At 49.3% G+C, this 18,665-nt stretch overlaps 1 protein-coding gene across 4 annotated transcripts in view; it reads right to left on the reverse strand.

Moving 5' to 3' along the window:
* Positions 1-5,427: 5,427 nt before the first annotated feature.
* The window catches only part of CPLX2 (complexin 2), a 125,351-nt gene continuing 112,113 nt past the window's right edge, over positions 5,428-18,665 (reverse strand). For all 4 annotated transcript variants that reach the window (XM_083424151.1, XM_083424150.1, XM_083424152.1 and 1 more), the window contains 2 exons: positions 14,372-14,547; positions 5,428-10,543 (listed from right to left, as the gene is read on the reverse strand). In XM_083424151.1, coding sequence (XP_083280277.1) covers positions 10,346-10,543; positions 14,372-14,547 — 374 coding nt within the window. In that variant the 3' untranslated portion in view covers positions 5,428-10,345. The remainder of the gene's footprint in view (positions 10,544-14,371; positions 14,548-18,665) is intronic.

The following is an 18,665-nucleotide window of genomic DNA, read 5'->3' on the forward strand; positions in this document are numbered from 1 at the left end:
TCTGTGTTGTAGTTTTTAAAAAGCCAATATATTGAACTACCAGGATGTATAAATAATGCAATTCCAAGAATACCCCTCTGTGCCACTGTTTTCTCTGAAGAACAGCATAATGAAACTGGAAGGCGCAAAGAAAGGCAAACTTTTGCATGGGGCTTCCTGGAAGCATTTGGCTGGCTGCTGTAAATTGGGATGCTGAAGTAGAATGATATTTGGTCTAATCCTTCAGGTTTCCTGCCACAGTCACCCTAGCTGCTGGTGCTTCAACACCGTTCTTCCCGGTTAAGGCTTTCTTCCACCCCTTTAAGGACGTGCTTAGTGATGTTTTTGGGTCACTCCTGTACATTTTTTAATCAGCAAATTTGCAGTCCTTTCTGGAGCCAAGCTTCATGATGCCTGTGTTGGCATATTATTTCCACTGGAGGGCAGTTTGACCCTTTAGTAGTAGAAGTAGTGATTCTGGCAATCCCATCGCTCAGCCAATTAAAGCCCATTCTCCATTTTGCACCAATTGTTCCCTGGCAGGTCAGCTGCTACATTAGTAAGATTTGTTTGGAGCCTCTTCAAAGCTGAGATCAAACGGCTGCAGTCCATGAATTATGTAGATGCTAATGCTGTAGCCTGCAGGAAGCTCCACTGGCACAGTCTGGTACCCAGCCATTTTTCTGAAAGGAAGACAGATCTCTGCAGGGAATGGGGGAATCCACCAGACACCCTGTTCATGGGGGTACTAAAAAACTTAATTAGTTGATTTGCATGGTGTGTAGAGTTTTACACAAGTTAAGCTCTACTAGTGACTCTAAAACTGCCATGGATCAATATTAGTCTTGACAAACCAGGTTGGTAGGCACAGATTGGACAATTCAGAGAGATTCAGAGCTGTGTTGGGGAACCTGTTGTCCTCCTGATGTCATTAGACTCCACCTCCCATTATTCATAGCCAGCGTGCCAAGTGATTGGAAATGATGGGACTTGTAGTTCAGCAACATTTGAAGGACCTCAAATTTTAACAGTGGACTAGAGTCGCACTGATGATACCTATGAGACTGGCACATTTTAGGCAAAGCAAATTGAAAAATTTGGAGGCTAAATGCCAGGAGTGGCTGGTTGTGTAGATGCTAGGCATCTAGTATCATACATAAGCACACATAAAAATTATGAATAATGATAAGCTTGCATAGGATGCGCTTTGCAGTCAATTACTGCAGACATATTTGATTAGACAAGGCTCTTGGCTATTGACTGTCAGTTCTTAGAATGAGCCCAGGGGAAAAGGAGAATTGAGGGTGAGCAGGGCTGCTGGTAATGGCTAATGGATGAACTTCGTCAATTAGCTGGTTTCTCAAGGATTGCTGTAATCAGTGGGGATGTAGCAACAATAATATGAGAAGAGCCCTACTATGGTAAAGGTAAAGGGACTCCTGACCATTCGGTCCAGTCGTGACTGGGGTTGCGGCGCTCATCTCGCTTTATTGGCCGAGGGAGCCGGCGTACAGCTTCCGGGTCGTGTGGCCTGCATGACTAAGCTGTTTCTGATGAACCAGAGCAGCACACGGAAACGCTGTTTACCTTCCCGCCGGAGTGGTACCTATTTATCTACTTGCACTTTGACATGCTTTCGAACTGCTAGGTTGGCAGGAGCAGGGACCGAGCAACGGGAGCTCACCCCGTTGTGGGGATTCGAACTGCCGACCTTCTGATCGGCAACTCCTGGGCTCTGTGGTTTAACTCACAGCGCCACCTGCAAAAGGCTAAACTAGTCCAGTACATTCTGTCCCCAACAGTGGTTAGCCAGATGCTTTGGGAAGTTTACAAACTGAGAGGTACACTGCCCCTGACTCTGGAGGTTCAATTTTATTACTGTAGCTAATTGTTACTAAACTTCCCCTCCATGAATTCCTCTAGTCTTAAAAAAACACCCTGATCTATACTGATGACATTGTTAGGGCACAGGAAAGGCAGCAGGGAGATGCCAAGCTGGAGACAGACCGGGTGGCGATGTAGAGAGAGATGCCCTGGGCTGCTACAGTTCCAGCTCTGTCCAGAAGCCTGCCGGGATTCTCAGCAGGTGACCAGTCTTCCAGTCCTCTCCATGGCACTAATCATAGCGATTACTTAATTCTATTCCAAGCAGGGCTGAGCCCTCCAGACCAAAGAGCTGCTATTATCCTCTCTGGTTCTGCTGCCTTAGTCTTTGCAGCAATCAGCTCCCATTGTCTCCCCCCAGCCCATAGTGCTGCCCCTGGGGAACTTGCAAGTAAACACAATGCTAAGGGAGCTTCCTGCCAAGCTTAGGTGCCCAGTGTTTCTGCCTCTCCTTCTGCGCAGCTTTTCTTCTGCTGTGTTCAGGTGGGTCAAGACAGATGGGATTCCTAGGTATTCCTGTAGGCATTATTCATGAGGGCAAACCTCTGCATTAGTCACAGCTGCCTTAATGCACAAGAGCACCATTCTTCTCAAAGGATATCACTCAGGGAAGAGATTCTGCATTCCCTTATTTGCTTTGTGCTCACCAACAGCAGCACTTTCAGCATGGAAGCCCCTTTAATGAACCTGTGCCACCCCCAGGTGTTGCTGGACTACAGCTCCCATTATCCTTGTCCATTGGCTATGCTAGCTTGGGTTGATGGGAGTTGGGAGTTCAGCAGCATCTGGGGAGGAATTAGACTACAACTGATCATATTGGTCAGGCCAGTTGGGGCTGATTGGAGTTGGAATCAATATCTGGAGGGCCACAGGCTCCCCTCTTTTGACTTACAAACATAGGAAGCACACCTTATGATGAGTGAGACCACAGGTCCATCTAGCCCAGTATTCTCTTCTCTGACTGGCAGCAGCTGTCCAACATTTCACACAGAGGACTTTGCCAGTCCTTTAACTGGCAAAGATGCTTTACCTGGAACCTGAAATCTGCATGCAAGGAGTGTGCTGTTTGGTGGTGTTAATGGAAATAAATGGTTTAGGCCAGAGTAAGCATATTTTGTCCTCTTCAGACAGGAGCCTTATACCCTTTTAAATCTTTCAATTGATGTAGGAGTTCCAGCATGTTGAGTTTTTACTGAACTTAAGAAATTGTTGATATCAACGTAGACCACATTGCCACAACATATTGTTCTGCATGTTGATAGGGATTTGAAGATTCCCCTGTAAGTCACATGGGAACATACTTATAAATGGTTAAGAATCAATATTCTATAACAGATTTTTCAATAGGGAAATTAAGATGGACTCTTAATTTCCAGAGGCTGGTGTGGAAAGCGCCTTGGTATATAGAATGGTAGCTTGCTCACAAAAATCCAGCTTATCTGGACAGCTAGAATTCACAGGCCTTATAAACTGCAAGGGCAGAGCCTGTTTAAAAGTTAAAAAGGGAAAGGAACAGCCTTCAAAGCGGCCTGTGAGATGTTATGACAAGGCCTGTGCATAGTCCTGGAACTATCATTCACATGCTGGACGAATTAGTCAGTGACCGCAGGTTGTTGTGGCAGTGCTTGATAGATACATATATCTGGGACCATGTCCTGATAAGAGTGAACACAACCATGAAGGATTGCGGTAGCACTTACATTTGGTAGGCCTTCATCTTATGAGCTTGCTTTATGTTACTGCATGCACTGAATGATCAACTGTAAACCGACCTCACAAGACCCCAAGTCATCTTAGCCTTATTGTGTGTACTCGCTGGTGGCTGCGATAACTTTTACCCTGCTTTTCAGATGGAGAAGTTTGCAGGGAGGCAGCAACTTGCCCAAGGTCACCCGGCAGCAAACAGCAAGCCTGTATCCAAGCCAGGCAGCTCCTGAGCTCCCCGGGTGTTGGCTCCTTGCTGAAGAAGGGTTGCACTTACTGCCAGTCATTACCATATGGCAAGCACTGTAGTGCCCAGCAGGGATCTGGCCCAAAGAACGAGAGCAGCTTGTTCCTAGCTCTCACTGTCTGGCACAAATATCCTGCAGTCGCCAGTAATGCTGGCTTTAAAAACTCTTTGCTTACTAGTACAGAGAGTGCTTTGTCATTCTGATCCAAGTGCTGGGGGCAGGTCATAGTATTTAAAATAAGAGCATGGCTGCCACTCCCACCTGACGTGCGACCAATGAACAGCAATACCGTTGGGCTAGCTAGCTAGCACCTGGTGGTCCTGTGATATTATTCTCTCTAGCTCTGCCCCTTCCTAAGGGAAGAGAAGAAGAGAGGGAGGCTGTGAATCACTGTCACATTTGTGGAAGGAAGCTGGCACCAGCAATGACTAAAACTCTCCCCCTGCCTCCATCTTTCCTTGGGGCCTGAAGGAGAGATTTAAGAGAGTATGCAGTAGTTCTTCAGCACTGAGATTAATATAAGGAAGGAAGTACAGTGGCACCTCAGGTTCCATACGCTTCAGGTTCCATACGCTTCAGGTTACGCACTCCGCTAACCCAGAAATAGTGCTTCAGGTTAAGAAGAGAAATCAGGCTCCGGCGGCGCGGCGGCAGCAGGAGGCCCCATTAGCTGAAGTGGTGCTTCAGGTTAAGAACAGTTTCAGGTTAAGTACGGACCTCCGGAACGAATGAAGTACTTAACCTGAGGTACCACTGTATCGACACTTTTACTTAACCATCTCTTGAACAGTTTTAGGTCAAACAGGTTCCTCACCACTCCAGAAGTGGGTTATCTCTGTCCTAATGAATGAGCAGAGGCTGGAGTGGGAGGAAGCATGTTAAGTACACTTTCCCAAAACCTGGGAGAGCATTCTGTCAGAGCAAGCATTTTTGCTTGCCAGAAAGAACCAGCCCCTCTCATCTCCCACTGTGCAGTGTTCTGGAGGTGTGTGCAGGGGGAAGGGAGGTAATTGTGAACCCTGTCCATGAATTATTTTTCTGCAGGGACCCTTATTTGAAGCCCCAGCAAAGGTGGCTAACCTGCAGCTCTCCAGAGTGTGAGAGTCTCCAGTTGTGGGAGTCTCCAGTTCCATAACCCTCAGCCAGCATGCCTGCCCAATGGTTAGGAATGATGAGACTTGTAGTCTAGCAACATCGGGTGTGTGTGTGTGTGGGGGGGGGAACTGGCTCTCTAGCCCGGGTCTACAGCAAACTTAGCAAAGTGTTTCATCCTATCTTTCTCCTTTTCTGTAGCTAGTCTCTCTGCAAAGAGGGGCAACACTTGAATTAATGGGGGAATGGGGAGGGAGGGATCCAACCCAATTCCCCAGACCCTCCCTCCCAGTTTTAGACAAAACACGCTCCCACTTTAGCTGTCTAAAAGCTGTAGGGAAGGGAGCTGTTGCAAAAGGGTCTCCAGGGTCTGCCTTGCAATCTGAGCACCAGAGGTAGTCCCACAACTCTTCCACGAAGTGTTGCTCCTGTGTCAACCTCAATTCTCTTCTCTATAACTGCCGCTACTGCTGCAATCCCTCCTCCCAAATGTGCAGCCAGAGAGACGCTTGACACAGGGCAATGTACAAATTTCTTTATTTTATTATTTCTTCAAAGACTAGTAAGAGCAGGATGGTCACCATAGGGTGGCTGGATGGAGCCTCTTTGACTCTTTGCTGTCCCCTTCTACCTGCATCCTCCACCCCACCCGGGCAGGGAAAGGGGTGTCACCAGCTCCCCGCTTGCTCCTCCAGGTTAAATGGAAAGGCTGGCAGGGTGCAAGGGCAATGGCTCAGAAGTGGTGCACTCCGTAGCCTAAGGTGTTCATCTCTCTGGCGGGAGACGGACGTCCCCCAGCAGCTTTAACCTGAAGGGCCCGCAGGGTGCTCGGCTTGCCCCATATCTTTCCATTGGGGAACCCCTTCAGCACACTTAACCCTATCGCTGTGTTCAATGTGTTTCCCAGGTGCAGATGGGACGAGGACTAGCCAGGTAGACACAATGACCCTAGAAAGCAGAGATGGCACAAGCAAGACTGGATGGTTTACACATTCCGGCAGGTTAGTGCACAAGGCAGTAGGGCTGCCTGCCGCCTCCCAATACAGAGCAGTGACAGGCAAGCAGACAAAGGGGAATGCATGCACGGCGGGGTGGGGAGGATGCAGGGCCCCTCCGGCAATGCTCTTAACTGGGTCCTGGAGGCGACTGGGATCAGTTCTTCTGTGCCCATGTGGAGCCCCTGAGGGATATCCTGCTCTGGAAGCAATCTGTAAACAAATGGGTTGCACACTTGGAACACGTTGGCACTGACACACTGGAGACTCCAGCACGCCCCCTGGGTTTGTGCCAACGCACACACATCCGCCCTCGCAACAAGTACTGGCACATTCACATGTACACCACTGGCTTTGCTCACATTCTCATGCATCCATGCGCTCACAGAGATATGCACCACATCATAAAGGAATAGTGAGCATTCCTTCCAACCAACCAACCAACCAACCAACCAACCATCCATCTCTCTCTCTCTCTCTCTCTCTCTCTCTCTCACACACACACACACACAGACTCAGGCATGCACTAATGTAAACAGACACTCATATGTGTGATTCTGAGCCTTAAAACATGTAGGAGAAAAAGGGAGTTAAGTGATCTCGGAAGTGGCCAGATTTATTTGTCTTATACATGGGATGGTGGAGGGAGGCTGGCTTAAACCTACTGGTGTATATGCTACAACTTTTATCCCCCGCCCCCCACTCTTATGTGCAAACACACACACTGAAGTGCACATACACCATCAGATTAGAAGCAGCTTCTTCTCAATTTACTAAAAGTGGTAATGACGAAGCACTAGGCAAGGGGTTTCCTCCAGGCTACCTTGGTGGTGGCCTGGGAACTGCTGCAGTGTAGTGCCTTCCAGTGCCGCAAAGACAACATCAGAAGCCCAAGGTCATGATATAGGAAAAGCCCATACAATGGCTCCTCTCCCAACCAGCGTTGCCTCTGCTTGTTGTGGGGTGTTTGGGAAGGAGCTGAAGCATGAGCATGTCTCCTGTGGTTTCTGATGTTCCTTTGGTGGAGCAGGAAATAGCTGGTGTTCCCGCATTGCAAAGGTAACTGGAGAAGAGTCCCACGGTGGCAGCACTGAGATTCCCACAGGGTGAAGCCAGGTTTAATCCTTCTCTGTTGCTGTGGGTGCTGCCGTCCCAGGTCTCTCTGATACCCCTTGACTCTTATCTTTTTTTACCTTTAGGTCTTGCCCAGAATAGGTCCACAGAGGCCAGCAGAAGCCTCGCGGTCAGTGGGACCCAGGGCTGTCAAAGCCCACTGTGTGGGATCGGGCCACCAATGTGTGGCTGTAGCATTAAAAAAATAAAGTAAACCGAGAGCATCAGCAACACCACCCCAAAGGCAGGAAGCTGGCTTCAGGATCAGCCCTTTGCCCCATGTGAGAAGTGGACTTATTGCAGTTTTCAGCATTCAGCCAGCAGGGTCCAGCAGCAGCCAGCGGACGTGTGAGAGCCCAGGACAAAGCAGTGCCACCTCGCCACAGAGCTCACCTGCCAGCAGCCAGCAGGGAGCATCCTGAATTTCCGCTGGCCAGTCCTTGCACACCACAGTCATGCTCTGTGTCTGGTAAGAGGTGATTGCACACACAATGGTCAGCCATGGCAAAAACGGCTTGTGAGCAAATAAGGTGCTGAATGGGCTGCTTCCCCTTTGCCACCCCCACCCTGGCCCTCTCTACTCTGCCCTCCCCGAAGCTGCTCTGCCCCCCCACCCCCAAGTCCTGAGCTCCATGGAGCCGTACAGTGACCATCTCGTGAGTGACTAGCAGAGACAATAAGACAGATGGCAGGCGTTGGGGTGAATTACCCTGTAACAGAGACACCAATGCAAAAAAGACACGCATGGGCCACATGGTGGGTGGCCGGAGACACAGACAAGCGGGCAAGGGGGGGGAGGCCCCCCCCAGGGACGCTCCTTTGTACAAGATGAGAGAGCGCGGCCCGCAGAGTTTTTAGTGTTGATAGTATTGCAGTCTAACTGATATGGCTTTAACTATTAGGGAAGGAAGGAAGGAAGGAAGGAAGGAAGGACACTCAATGGAGGGAGATTTCTTTCAGATTCAAACTCAACCCCAACCAAAAAGCAAAAGCCCCCCAGGGGCACCGGGGAATCTTGGGGTGGGGGAACAATTGGAACCTCCCTTCCCAAACAAATATACAGAAGAATGAGAACCACAGGACTTCCCCAAGGAAGGCTGGGCCCTTGCCTTTGTTTTCAGCAGTGGCCAAGGTCTGGTGGCGTTTGGCAGGGTGCCAACCAACAGCAGGGCGACGTCTCCCCCCACTCCCAAACCACCCTTCCTTGTCTCCTAGTCACTGCTTTTTGCTTAATCTTGTGGCTCTGGAGAAAGGATGGGGTTAGCAGGCAGGGAGTGAATGCAACAATAGCACAACAAAGGAGAGTCACTGGGTGTTTTTCTTTTGCGGGTTGGGTGATCTGGAGATCGCCACACCCATGGGCAGGATGGGGGCTGCAGAGGTGGGAGAGCAGAAGATTCTCCCAAAGACCATGCATTACCTCGACCCCCGCCCAGAAATCAGTGTGTAAATGGGGGTGGGGGTGGCGGTCCTTGGCATTTCTCAGTTGAGGAGAAAACTGGGGCAGCATGAGAAGGAAAGAGATGTTTAGGTCATGGAAGCAAGAGTAGTGCAGGCAAGATTTGTCTCTGTGCTGCTCTGTGCACCATTTTTGCATCTGCAGGGGCCTGTAGCAGGATCCTGGGGGACCAAGATAGCCACAGCAATCCTAGCCTAAGAGATGAATTGAGGCTCTTCATCCCAAGAGACTGATCTTCCAGCCAGGGGTGAGCCACACACGCTGGCAGTTCTGTCCCAGGGTCCCTGCATCAGCCCCCTTCAAAGAAGGTGACGATGATGACCCTCAGGTTCTCCAGCAACACAAATGCAGCTGGCTATTCGCAGGCTGGAAAAAGGAGCTCTTATTCCACCCTCCATGTGCTGCTGGGTGCATCTGACCCTATTCCCCTTTCTTTGAGTTTGGGTGCTTATTATGGAATGGGTGCTCCTCACGTAGGCAAATGCCTGTCTGTGTTCCCTCCCCTTTATTTATCCCAGATTTACCCTTTCTGGGGAAATCCCTGGGTAAACCTCTTGCCACTGGCCTGTTTGCAACATCTAAATGACCCATTCACAACAATAAGCCCCTGTCTGCAAGCGCCCTTGATCCACTTCAGTCCCCTGCTCCCCAAATCAAGACTCAGTCTAAACCCTCCGCTTTGGAGAGCAAAATGACAGAAAGAGGATGGCCCTGGTCCTCATACTCTGCAGCCTGTAGCTGCCCCAGTTCACCCCCTGCAGCTCAAATGACAAAGGATGAACTGGGTCAGAAAAAGATGGCCGAGACAGGGTGACAGTGCCGCCTCCCAACCTCTTGTCTCCCACACCCATGAGGGGCCAACAGGTCTTGGAACCCAAGATCAAAGGTCATCCTGCAAGGAAGATCTGATGCTTAATCTTGGCCCTTGGCCGGCTGTCGTGGGGCTGTGGAAGGTGTGTCTGAATGTGCGTGCTTGAAATGGAAGTCGTCGTAGCAGGGACAGCTTTCTCCCCTGCCTCCCACACACGTAATTCTTGGTGCAGGTAAGGTCTCTCAGCAGTAGTGTTTGGGGGTGCGAGTTCGATTCCTTCCAGAAACAAGCTCCTCCTTTCCCCCCAAGCATGTGAGAAACAACCCAGCAGCCCTTGGGTGCGAGGATGAGGGCGGGGGTGCTCCTCTTGGTTGCTCTCTTAGTCAAGAGATGGAATGTGCAGGGGCTGGCTTTGCCCCAAGGTGTGAAGGGAAATGGGCACCCAGTCCCTCCCTGGCAGTCAACATGGGGGGGGGGTCAGGAATGTGCATGGGGGGGGGCAGAGCCCAAGCCCCTTCCCCAGGGCCCCCACGAGGTTGCATCAGTGAATTTGGTCCAAGTTCCTCACCCTGTGCCCAGTTTTTTTTTTTTGTGGGGTGGGGGAGAGGGGGGTCGTTTCCCCATGTAGCCAGCTGGCACTTTGGCACAACAGAACTCCAGCTCTGCCACGGGGCAGGGATCGGAAAGGGGGAGGCAGGCTCCCGGCAGTGGCCCAGCCTGCAGCTCCAGGGAGCAGAGCAGGTGAGAGTGGTTTTTGGTCTGATGGGTAGCAAGAGGTGCAGCGAGGGGGGAGCATGCCCTGTGCCTGGTGTGCTTCTTCCTGGGGGGAAAGGGGTGGGGCGGGGCGGTGCGGTGGCTCGGCAGGGGCCCCGTGGCACAAGGACACGTGTGGGGTCTTCCCTTGGAACAAAGAAAAAAAAAAGGAATCAAATGAAGTAAAAAAATAAATAAATGAAAATCCCCCCCTGCCCCACTGGGAGCACCCTCCTTCAACCCAAGCTCTGAGTTGGCAGTGCCAGGGATGGTGGGCAGCGCAGGGCAGGGGGCTGGTGGGGCAGGGCTACTTCTTGAACATGTCCTGCAGTGGGCCCGGCAGGTACTTGAGCACCGTGTCGAGGATGCTCTCCTCGTCCTCGTCTTCGTCGTCCCCGCAGCCTGCTGGGATGGCTTTCTTGGGGCGCGTCAGGCTCCCCTCGCACGGCTGCTCCAGCGCTGCCTTCTCCTCCGCCTCTTTCTCCTCCTTCTTCTTCAAGCCGTACTGCACGGGAGACACCCACAAGAAGTCAGAGACAGGTACGCAGGCGTTTGACACAGTTTGGGTTTACACCATGCAAAGTGTACCTTTAAAAAGAATTATTTTGCCATTATTTTTGCAGGCTGATTTCTGAGTATGCTCAGTAGGGAGTTAAGTCCCTTTGACATCACTGGGACTTACTTCTGAGTGAACCTGCATGCAGCTGCATTGACGGTTCCGTTGCGGCACCCACAAATGTCCCCGTGAGGCTTCCTATGCTGCATTTCAAGCCAGTCTCTTGTTGCTGCCCCGGCTCCATGAGGATATGGCTGAATGACGAGCTTTAGCATCCCCTTGGCAAATACGCTGTTTTAACTGTGCATTTTATATTTGACTTCCATTAGTAATGTGGTTTTTTTTCCCAATCTGTAAGGTAACATTTTAGTTTGCTGTTAATTCTGTTGCTTTGAATTTATACTTTATAGTTGACGTTCTTCAGCAATGTTTGATTCTGGGTTGCTTTATGTGATGTGTTAATGTGTTGCAAACCACTTTGAGATTTTTTCCTTTAAAATATGAAGTGGTATAGAAATTGATGACAACAACAACAACAGGAGAGGCAAGGATGCAAGTGGCTGCTCCTACCAAGAGCAACAGACACTAGCAAGGAATTGGAAACATGTTATGGCAGAGCTGAAGAACCCTTTTCCAGCCCCGGGGCCACACTTCCTTTGAGGTAGCCTTCTGAGGGCCACTTGCCTGTGGTGAGCAGGGCCAGGTGCCAAATGGAAAAATAAGCTGCGGAAAAAGCCTTGCTCTGTGTGTTCATTTGCACAAGGCTGGAATCTTCTGTTCCCATCTGCCCCTGCTAGCAAGATATTATGGGCTGGGCAGAGGCAGCACCGGCTGCTGCGCTATCTGCCTCGGCAGAAGGATATTGAAGATTGCAGATAGTGAGCACCAGCCCCCTAATACATCCACTTACAATGTGGGCGATAAAGGGAGACCCACACCGCCCCCACTAATAATGTGAGGACAGTGAGAGCCAGGAACTGGGCAGTGATTGACAGAGAGAGATAAGGACTGGGGAGAGACATCTTTGGAAAGGTTCCTTTCTGCCAGACGCCCAGAATCCACCCACCTGGCTCCCAGCGCTGATGTTAATCTTGCAGCATGGATCATATGTCTAGAGCCTTTTAGCTCAGAGGAAAAGTGTGCAAGGGGGGCGGGGGGGGGGAGAGGGCATAAGAAAGGTGCATAAAGTTATGCATGCTCTAGAGAAAGTGGATGGAGAGAAGTTTGCCTCCTTTTCTCATTATACTGGTACCTGGGAAAATCCAATTAAACTGAATTAATCCAATTAAACTGGGGGAGTCAGGATAAGAAAAGCCCTCCTGCGGCTGTGACTGGCTCAGTTGGGCCCTCCCATGGCTGGGAGTAGGCCCTGTCATGTCTTTTGGAGGGTGCGCTGGGCCCCATTGGGTCTCCTCCCACCATGTGACATCACACACACCATGGGTGTGACATCACACGCACATGCTGCCCCGCCCCCAATGCTGGGCGGAAGCTGGCGCACCTGGAAGACAACCACTTATTCCTGTTGGTTGTCTAGCCCTAGCAGCTGGTATGCAGAGGTACACTGCCACTGAACAAGGAGGCTCTGGAATGCTCTCCCTCCATCCTTCCCTCCAACCTTGCACGGAATTCCTTCTCTGCCTACTGACTCTATTTTTTCACTCTCCCCCTGGCCTCCTGTCGCTTTGCATTCACAGCAATTTCCCCACATACAATGTTTCTGTCCTCTTGATGCCCCTGTTATCCTCCTCCCACCATTCACATCTCTTTAGCTGCTTTCTTCGGCCTGGCTGATTTGCTCTTGGCGGAATACTGTGTCTGTGCTGAAATTTGACACTTGCTTTCCCAGTGGAATCGCTCAGGGCTCAACAGGAACATTTAAAGCTTCTCAGCAGTGAGGTGCAGGATGCACCCTGGCTGATTAATCCTCCCAATGCTGGTTCTCTCTGAGTGGCACAGAGAGAGGATCTGCCCCAAGAGACTTTTGTTCTCAATGCTTGCGTTCGAAACAGAATTATGGTGGACCATTGCATGCCTTTCCCCACAAATCAAAGTTCAGACTTTCTGCCAATGTAGATGATTGCGTTCCCTTCCAGTTCAGCTTTCTAGTGATGCTCTTCCTGCTTGTGCAGCTCAGGAAAAGAAGGTGGACATACAGACAGACCAGACGTGTAGATAAAAGTCTTGCAGCAAATACATGCTCCTAGGGTCTACTTTACACATGTGTCTGTCCCTATGTGAGCATGCAATGCATCAAATCATAACTGGTATGTCAGCATGATCCAGCACAGGCATATATTTCTATCATCTCACACACAATGCTTTTAAATGGAGTCTGTTCACATTTTCAGTTGTCCAGCTATCCAGTATATAGTAGTAATCAAATGCAGTGTGAGCTAGTCCCTAGAGGACAGGGAAAGGATTTGCCAGGCAGTGATGAGTCACAGACCTGTAGAGTTCGAAGGAACCACAAGGGTTAGCCAGTCCAACCCCTTGCAATGCAGGAATCTTTCTCCCAACGTGGGGCTCAAACCTACGACCCTGAGATTAAGAGTCTCATGCTCTACCTACTGAGCTATCCCTCTGCTCATCCTTTTGGTTTGGGGTCTGGGCTCACGACGAAATTAGGAGTTGAGTCCTTCCAACATGCCAATCATCAAGAACTCCTTTGATGACCTGAATCAGTCCGTTGACACACAGTTGATGTATCCTGGACATCTTTGTGTCCTGGACATCTTCAGTCTATATGCCTGATACATATTGGTCACCAATCAAAGGATAGATGATGGTCCTCCAATGACCCTTTCTCTCCCCCTTGCCACATGTCAAATAAAAAGGTTCCCAGCAACAGCTGATAGGAGGTGGGAAGAGAGGGATGGACAGAAGGGGCAAAGCAGACATGCAGAGTATAGGGCAGGCCACAGTGGTTCTTTGCTGAATTTGAAGGCTGCTCTTCCCCCTGGGACCACACGCCATAGACTCATGAATGATTCTCCTCTGCAGCATAAACAGCGAGAGCAGATGAGAGCATAATCATTCATCAGTGTGCAGGGGTGTGATGTCCCGGAGGGAATGGCAGTCTTTGAGGCCTGTGCCTGAGCTAAAGTGATCTCTGCTTAACAGGCTGTTACTTCTGCAGGCACAGGGTCTTGGGATCACCATAGGGATCAGGAGGGAGAAACCCAAAGCCTTTCTAGAAAATATCAGCAGCACTGTGAAGGCAGGAATGGATGCACATTGAGCTAGTGAGGCAGTGGGTGGGTAGCAGGAGAGGTTGAGGCAGTACTTCAGCTGCTGGGTGAGCACTTGCTGTCAGTCTTAAGGAACCTCTTTCCCCCAAAGCATCCGGGTAATAAATTTGGGGACCAGAGGTGACCAAAGGCCATTTCGCTGAAGGAAGAAGATGGTAACTTTGCAACACCAAAGGCTGCCTCTCCATCTCCAGTGACTGGCTCAGTAAGCAGGAAGGGGAGGATGCCACTGGGGCAAAATTCTTGGGGTTGCATAAATAGCCCTTAGTCATGTTAACCCACTGGAAGCTAGTGTGGTAGTGAGTCACATGGTGAGCCACTTCTACCAGAAGTGTCATGGACATGACTCTTTACTCTTTACTCCTTCCTCCCATGTAATATATTTTTTTAGATCGTTAGAGTTTGTAAGCTGCCCTGAGAGTCTTTTTTTGGCTAAAGGGTGGGGTATGAATGCTGTAAATAAATGAATACATACATACGTAATATGGCCTTTCCCTTCTAGCCAGTGTGTGTGTGTGTTACGCACCTTATCACGGATTTGCTGCCGGACCTTTTCCCGTTCCGCCTCCATGCGGGCATGCTTTGCCTTGCGCTCTTCCTCTTGCTGCCGCAGGGCTTCTTGTCGCTCTTCTTCCTTCTTCTGGGCATCGGGGTCTTTCTCCTCTTCGCCTCCCAGCATTTTACCCATGTCCTTGGTGGCCCCTGCAAGTGATGTTAGGAAACCACAGTGACTCCTGAGCACAGCTTGTTCCTTTTCAGCTATTATTCCTCATACAGCCATGCTCTCACGCAGTGTGGGCTCTGCCCCACTCACCCAAACCTCAAAAACTGAAATTGGAATAAACTATTGCATACTCAGGGTCAGCATGAGTTCATAGGAACTGAGCTGGGTGTGCCATCTCTGGGTGTGGAGTTAACAATTTCAGGTCACCCCACTGCCCTCAATCTCAGATGATGTTCAGGAGAGCCTATCATAGGCAGAATGCACCTGGGAATCCAGACTTCATTCCCTGGTGTCCAATGAGGATTACCGGACTCATTTTTCTGCAGGCACAGGACTTGCTGTGATCAGCTGAGAACAGTTGGGAATAGCAGATCATATGGGAAACTCCTACATAATCCCCACAGTTCTGGGGTGTCTAAAGCAGCTAATGTAGAGACATCCCCCGAGATCCACCTCTTCTGCTCATCCAAATGTTACCAGTGTGGTTCTGGGATTCTGGTAAATATCATGCATTTGTTTCACTCCAGCAATGTAAGTACAGCTCAAGAGCCAATGTAGTGTGAGCACTCAAGCATACCCTTGTCCTAAATCGCTTCCAACTTAACTCTTGATATGCCATAGCCAGAGACACAGACCCCTCCCCACTTTCAGAGAATGGGTAGGCTAGGTTAAAGGACAGAGCCTCTGAAGCAATTGCCCTGTCAAAGACTGTTGTAGGATGGGAGTGAGGATACTTTTCATCTGGCTCATGACTGGGTGGGAAAGGGTTAAACCTACCATCCCCACATGCTACAGTCCTGATGAAAATCCCTCTCACTATTTTTTAAAAACTGGTGTGCTTCCAGGTGATGTGCTTAGTATGCCTCACATGCAGCTTGGTCCTTAAGTTGACATCTGGCTCCAAACAATTGCAGAAACAAAGTGTCCAAGCTGTGGTGTGGTTTGGCTTGACTTGCTACCATCACTGCCATCACCTGCTGCAGTGAGCTGTCCATGGTCCTACTTGCCCCCTCTCTTGGATCCTTGTTGTGCATGGCCAGGTCAACCCAGCTTGGACCAGGACATGATACGCTGTGGTTTTAAAGCATCCCTTTAACTCTTGATGGCCACAAATGTTGTTTGCCCCAATTCTCACCCTACCCTCTAGTCATCAGAGAGAAGGTGTGCAGCACTTTCCAGCGGCTGCAGTCCACTTGTCGCTATGACCCCCCCGCTCCATGTCCAAGTTCAGCCATACATTTCATGGTCAGTTTTGTCTTCGATCCCTCTTTTTAGAAACCAGGAATTTAAATGCAGGAATAGAAGACTGGGAAGAGGCAAAAGGGTTAAGGAAAGATAAGCCATCTCTTCCTGGGAGTTCTGACTACACCTTTTGAAGGGAATGGGAGGATGGATTGATGGATGGAGTTCCTTGGGCAATGCAAAGCAGCCACCAGCCTCTCCATCTGCTTTGCAAAGTAGCTAAAATCTGTTGGATGATCTTAGGGCCAGAAATTTGACAGTTCTCTATCCCAGATGAAATGCCTCAGCATAGCAAGGGCCCCATGCCCAGTATGATTCTCACTGGCTGACAGCAGAAGGTCAAAAATCTAGCTATTTGGGGATGGTGGCCCTACAGGACCAATGACCCACTCCATGCTGGGTTACAGCAAGATTTAGTCTGAATCAGGTGGCAAAGCCTGCAGGGAGCAAGTTCTAAACTGCTCTATGCAGCTCCCAGACAAGACCTTTGCTGATGTCTGATAGTAACAGGGAAGACAGAGTAGCATAGATCCAGCAATTAATAGTTCCCTCTTGTTTAATTTTTGGCTGCTGCCTGTACTACCTCAGGACAATGTGAAATCTGATGATTGAGTGGCAGCTGAAATAAGCTGGGCATTACTTTAACGCAGTATTTAAAGGGCTTTTTTTCAGGGGTGCAACAAGAATGTGGATATAAGACCGATGTTTACATTTATCTTAAGGAGGTGGCCTTCTAAAAGAAAATGTCAGGATCAGGCCTTTCACTCTGCCAGAGACTTGTATGTTAGCTAATTGAACAGCTACTAGCACATTTCCTTGACAGATCTCTAGAGGGAGCTCAAATGTAACTAACTTGTACTATGGGTCCTCTCAGACAGAGGATGAATCCCAGATCTTTGTTCTCCCTTAACTGTAAGTTAGTGCTATGGAGGTGGAATGCAGGAAGGGATCACCCTTGCTGCAGGAATGATTGTAGCAAAGGCCATTATGTGCACCCATTGGCAACTTTGAGTTTTAAAAACGGAAGCTATGCACTCCAGTACTAGAAAGAGGGAGTGAAAATAAAGGGAGTACCAAATATTATGGGTCTGTTAGCTGCTATACAGAGAAGGATACCTTGTTTAATGTTTTCCTTCTCTCTCTCTCACTCACTCTCTCTCCATCCTCCATCCCCAGTTTTCAAAAGCTACATAAACACTCCTCCTGAAGTGACACACTGGGGACATTCAGCTGCTAAGCACTGAATAAACAATAAATTAACTTTCTGTAAAATTACAAAGTGGTACAGGCTAAAGTTTTGGGTGTCTCGGGGGCGGGGCAGTGCTCCCTCCCAATAAACCATGATCCCCAGATTCACAGGTTTCTCTTTTGTGGTATATTTACATATATATACATATATATTTACATATATATTAGTTTTGTAACTCTAATTACATTCTAATGTTATTTAATTATTGTCGTTATCCTCTGTTTTCTTTTGTTTCTTTCCCCCCTCTTTTCCTTTCCTTTCCTTTTCTCTTTTTTTCCCTTTTTCCTTTCATCTACTGTAATAAATTCAATAAAAAGGTTTCTTTTCTGTAAGTACGTTTCTGGCATTTGCATAACCTGTGATATGAGGCAAAATGTAAAAGAAATATTTTCCTCATTTGTGTTGTGAGAAAGTAGCCTTCGTTTGTTTATTTGGAGTATTTGCAGCCCCCCACCCTCCCTGAAAAATTCCTCTCGGTGCCCATGGCTAGAGTGTGTCTCTTGTCACCAGTTATGCCACGGACACTAGCCAACCAATTCTTGTGGTGCATTTTGTGGAGCAGCAGTTCACATGGCAGTCCCAATTTTCAGTTAATAAATTAGTGCTTTTCTCTGTGAGAAAGAGATACATACTGAGAAATGGTGCCGAAAATCCACCACCTAAGGTTGTCCTCCTTTCTCCCTCCTTAATGACAGAACCAGCTATATTTTGGCTCCTAAGGTCAGAGCCAGAAAGCTTTTGATGCAGATTAAGCAGGGCACTTGGACAGCTTTGTGAACCAGTTGTTCCTGAATAGATGTTGGCTGTGGATTTACCAGTCCCAGCTTTCCTTACAAGCCCTTCCTGAAGTAGCAGGTCCATAGCACGCGTCTTCTGAATCAGATGCTGTGAGCATTCTCCACCATGGGGTGGAGCTGCTGCCTCTTCCCCAAGCCTTCGCACATCTGTGCAATGGAGCTGTGAGGCTTGGCATGTGCTGTGCGACGCTGAGCAGCTCAGCTAAGAGCTAGGCAGCAACATTTCCCATTGCTGTTTGTCAGCAATTTAGAGTTACAAACCAGCCTTGGCTTCCCAGGCCCCCAGGAGACTTCAGGGTCTTTCATCTTCCTGAGCTCCATCTCCCTCCTTCTTTACTTCTGTGACTCATTTCCACTTTGCCCAAACCAGCTAAGCCCTTCGCACAGCCAGAAGCAGTAGTAGCTGCTCGGGGAAGGGAGGGAACCTGCACATGGCAATGGCCCTGTTTGAGTGCTCTGGGTAAAAGCAGGTTGTTGTGTCTTGGTCACTTGTAGCCAGGAGGTGAAGGCATGATCTACAACAGGCAGGCATTTTTCCTAACCTTCCTTTAAAATACTAATGGGAAACCAATGGGGCTGGCACTGTGTCCTGTTGGCTGCAGAGGCACGGACAAGAAAAATAAAAGCAGTTCCGTTATCGGACGTGCCTGGAGGAGTGTCAGGCTAGGCTCTCTACTAGATCCAGTTTGTCATTCAGCAGGGCCAGTGCCAGTCTTTCGTGGACCATTGGCATAAGGCTGCTGATGGCTACTGTCCCCATTGGGAATTCCTTGCCTCTTGCTGCTGCAGCAGGTGCCACCACTGCCAG

This window comes from Podarcis tiliguerta (genome assembly GCF_965153285.1).
Source record: "Podarcis tiliguerta genome assembly, chromosome: 2".
NCBI lineage: Eukaryota > Metazoa > Chordata > Lepidosauria > Squamata > Lacertidae > Podarcis > Podarcis tiliguerta.